The sequence below is a fragment of the Penaeus chinensis genome, chromosome 1 (genome assembly GCF_019202785.1).
Source record: "Penaeus chinensis breed Huanghai No. 1 chromosome 1, ASM1920278v2, whole genome shotgun sequence".
NCBI lineage: Eukaryota > Metazoa > Arthropoda > Malacostraca > Decapoda > Penaeidae > Penaeus > Penaeus chinensis.
The window spans coordinates 2,802,436-2,804,935 of NC_061819.1; the positions used below are offsets into that span (position 1 = coordinate 2,802,436).

At 35.3% G+C, this 2,500-nt stretch overlaps 1 protein-coding gene across 1 annotated transcript in view; it reads right to left on the minus strand.

Moving 5' to 3' along the window:
• LOC125027981 (dipeptidase 1-like) overlaps positions 1–2,500 on the minus strand; it is a 46,400-nt gene that overhangs the window by 15,564 nt on the left and 28,336 nt on the right. Inside the window, exon 4 of the mRNA XM_047617209.1 lies at positions 1,572–1,722. Coding sequence (XP_047473165.1) covers positions 1,572–1,722 — 151 coding nt within the window. The remainder of the gene's footprint in view (positions 1–1,571; positions 1,723–2,500) is intronic.

Genomic DNA, 2,500 nt, shown 5'->3' on the forward strand with positions numbered 1-2,500 from the left:
CTGAAGGAGAACACATAATTTAAAAGGAAAATAAAGACAATAACAAGAAAAAAATGACATTAAAAGAAAACTAAAGGCAATAAAAGGAAAGTAATGACATAGAAAGGAGAATAATGGCATTGTCTTTGTTTAATACCAAGGACAAAAATGGACTGTTTCTGCCAGAGAGTGTTAATAAAGTTGATGCATTAGTCACCTGTGTCGGTGTTTGTAACCAACGTGAGTAATTGTTGTTATGTGCCTAGTTTATTATATAAGGTGTGTTTGTTTGTGTTTATATGTGCTTGTGTTTAAGTTTCTGTTTGTTTATGTGCGTGTGTGAGTTTTTGAGCGTGTGTTTGTGCGTGTGTGTGCTTGAGTGTGTGTGTTTCTCTGTGTGTGTGAGGGTTTGAACGTGTGTTTATAAGAGTGATTGTTTCTGTGTATATGAGTGTATGTTTTTGTATCTGTGTGCATTCTCCTGGATTCGAGTCTATTGAAAAAAAAAGGAAAACTTACTTTCATGACACAACACATTTCTACAGACCAATACTTCACAGACGTCCGTCCATGATATCTCCATCACTTACAGAATCTTTAATATCAGAATATATTCTTTCATACTGCATGCTCGAGAAAAAAATAGTCGAATATGGCATAGACATATAACGAAGAACTCTTCCCTTGATGTAATGTGCAGCTACAAATATATCCATTTTGACAAAGTAAAGAATGTAACACGTTTTATAAAGCGTTTGGAAGAGTCCATCTTTATAAAGTGAGGTTCTGATTACTAAAAAGGCAATGCGCTGTCCATTACGTATCTAAGTCTGTAAATAATGAAAAGGTAGACGGAATCAGTGCTTTTGCACATCCTGTGTTTAAACATTTATCGAACTTGATGACACTGAGGGGGACACAGAGAAAGAGAGAGAGAGAGAGAGAGAGAGAGAGAGAGAGAGAGAGAGAGAGAGAGAGAGAGAGAGAGAGAGAGAGAGAGAGAGAGAGAAGGAGAGAGAGGGGGGGGGGGGAGGGAGGGGGAGAAAGAGAGAGAGAAAAAAAAAGAGAGAGGGGGGGAGAGAAAGAAAGAAAGAGAGAGAGAGAGAGAGAGAGAGAGAGAGAGAGAGAGAGAGAGAGAGAGAGAGAGAGAGAGAGAGAGAGAGAGAGAGAGAGAGAGAGAGAGAGAGAGAGAGAGAGAGAGAGAGAGAGAGAAGGAGAGAGAGGGGGGAAGGAGGGAGGGAGAGAAAGAGAGAGAGATAGAGAAGGGGGGGAGGGAGAGAGAGAGAGAAAAGAAGAGAGAGGGAGGGAGGGAGGGAGGGGGAGAAAGAGAGAGAGAGAGAAGGAGAGAGAGGGGGGAGGGAAGGGGAGAGAGAAAGAAAGAGAGAGAGAGAGAGAGAGAGAAGGAGAGACAAGGGGGAGGGAGGGAGAGAAAGAAAGAGAGAGAGAGAATAGGAGAGAGAGGGGGGGAGAGAGAGCATGAGAGAGAGAAAGAGAGAGAGAGAGACAGAGAGACAGAGACAGAGACAAACAGACAGACACACAAATCGAGAAGCTTAGACGACCATAGAACCGAAACTGAGAGAGACCATTACCAAGGTGTGTGGCACTTGTGTGTGAGGGTGATGTATCGCACGCCCAGGTCATGCAGCGCCCGCACGACGCCCATGCTGCTCGCGATACTGTGGCCGCCCTCCACGCCCATCAGGCTCGCTACGTAGCCGCGCTTGAACTCTCTCTCGATGCCTTGACATGCGGGGAGAAACAATATGCGCATGATGAAAACAAGCAGATATGTACAAGAGATGAATTAATATATATATATATATATATATATATATATATATATATATATATGTATGTATATACACACATATATATGTACATATATATGTGTGTGTGTGTGTGTGTATATGTATATATATATATATATATATATATATATATATATATATATATATTTTTTTTTTTTTTTTTTGATAGAAATATAATGAAAGCTTCATAAATAATATTACCACTAATATTAATAATGATGATAATGATAATGATAACAATGATTATAATAATAAATAATAAAGGCAATAATAATAAGGATATTATTATTATTATTAGTAGTAGTAGTAGTAGTAATGATAATAATCATAATTATTATTACCATTATTATTAGTATTATCATTATTATTATCATTATTATTAGTAGTAGTAGCAGTATTAGTAATGATGATAATAATAATAATAATGATAATGATGATAATAATAATCATCATAATAGTCCTAATAAGGATGATGATATTAAAGTAATAATAATAATAATAATAATAATAATAATAATAATAACATTAATAATAATAATATTAATAATAATAATAATAATAATAATAATAACAATAATAATAACAATGATATGATAATAACACTAATTATAAAACTGATAGTAATAAAAATGATAATAATAATAATAATTATCATTATCTTTAGTATCATTATTACTGTTATCATTTTCATCAACAATAACGACAGTACT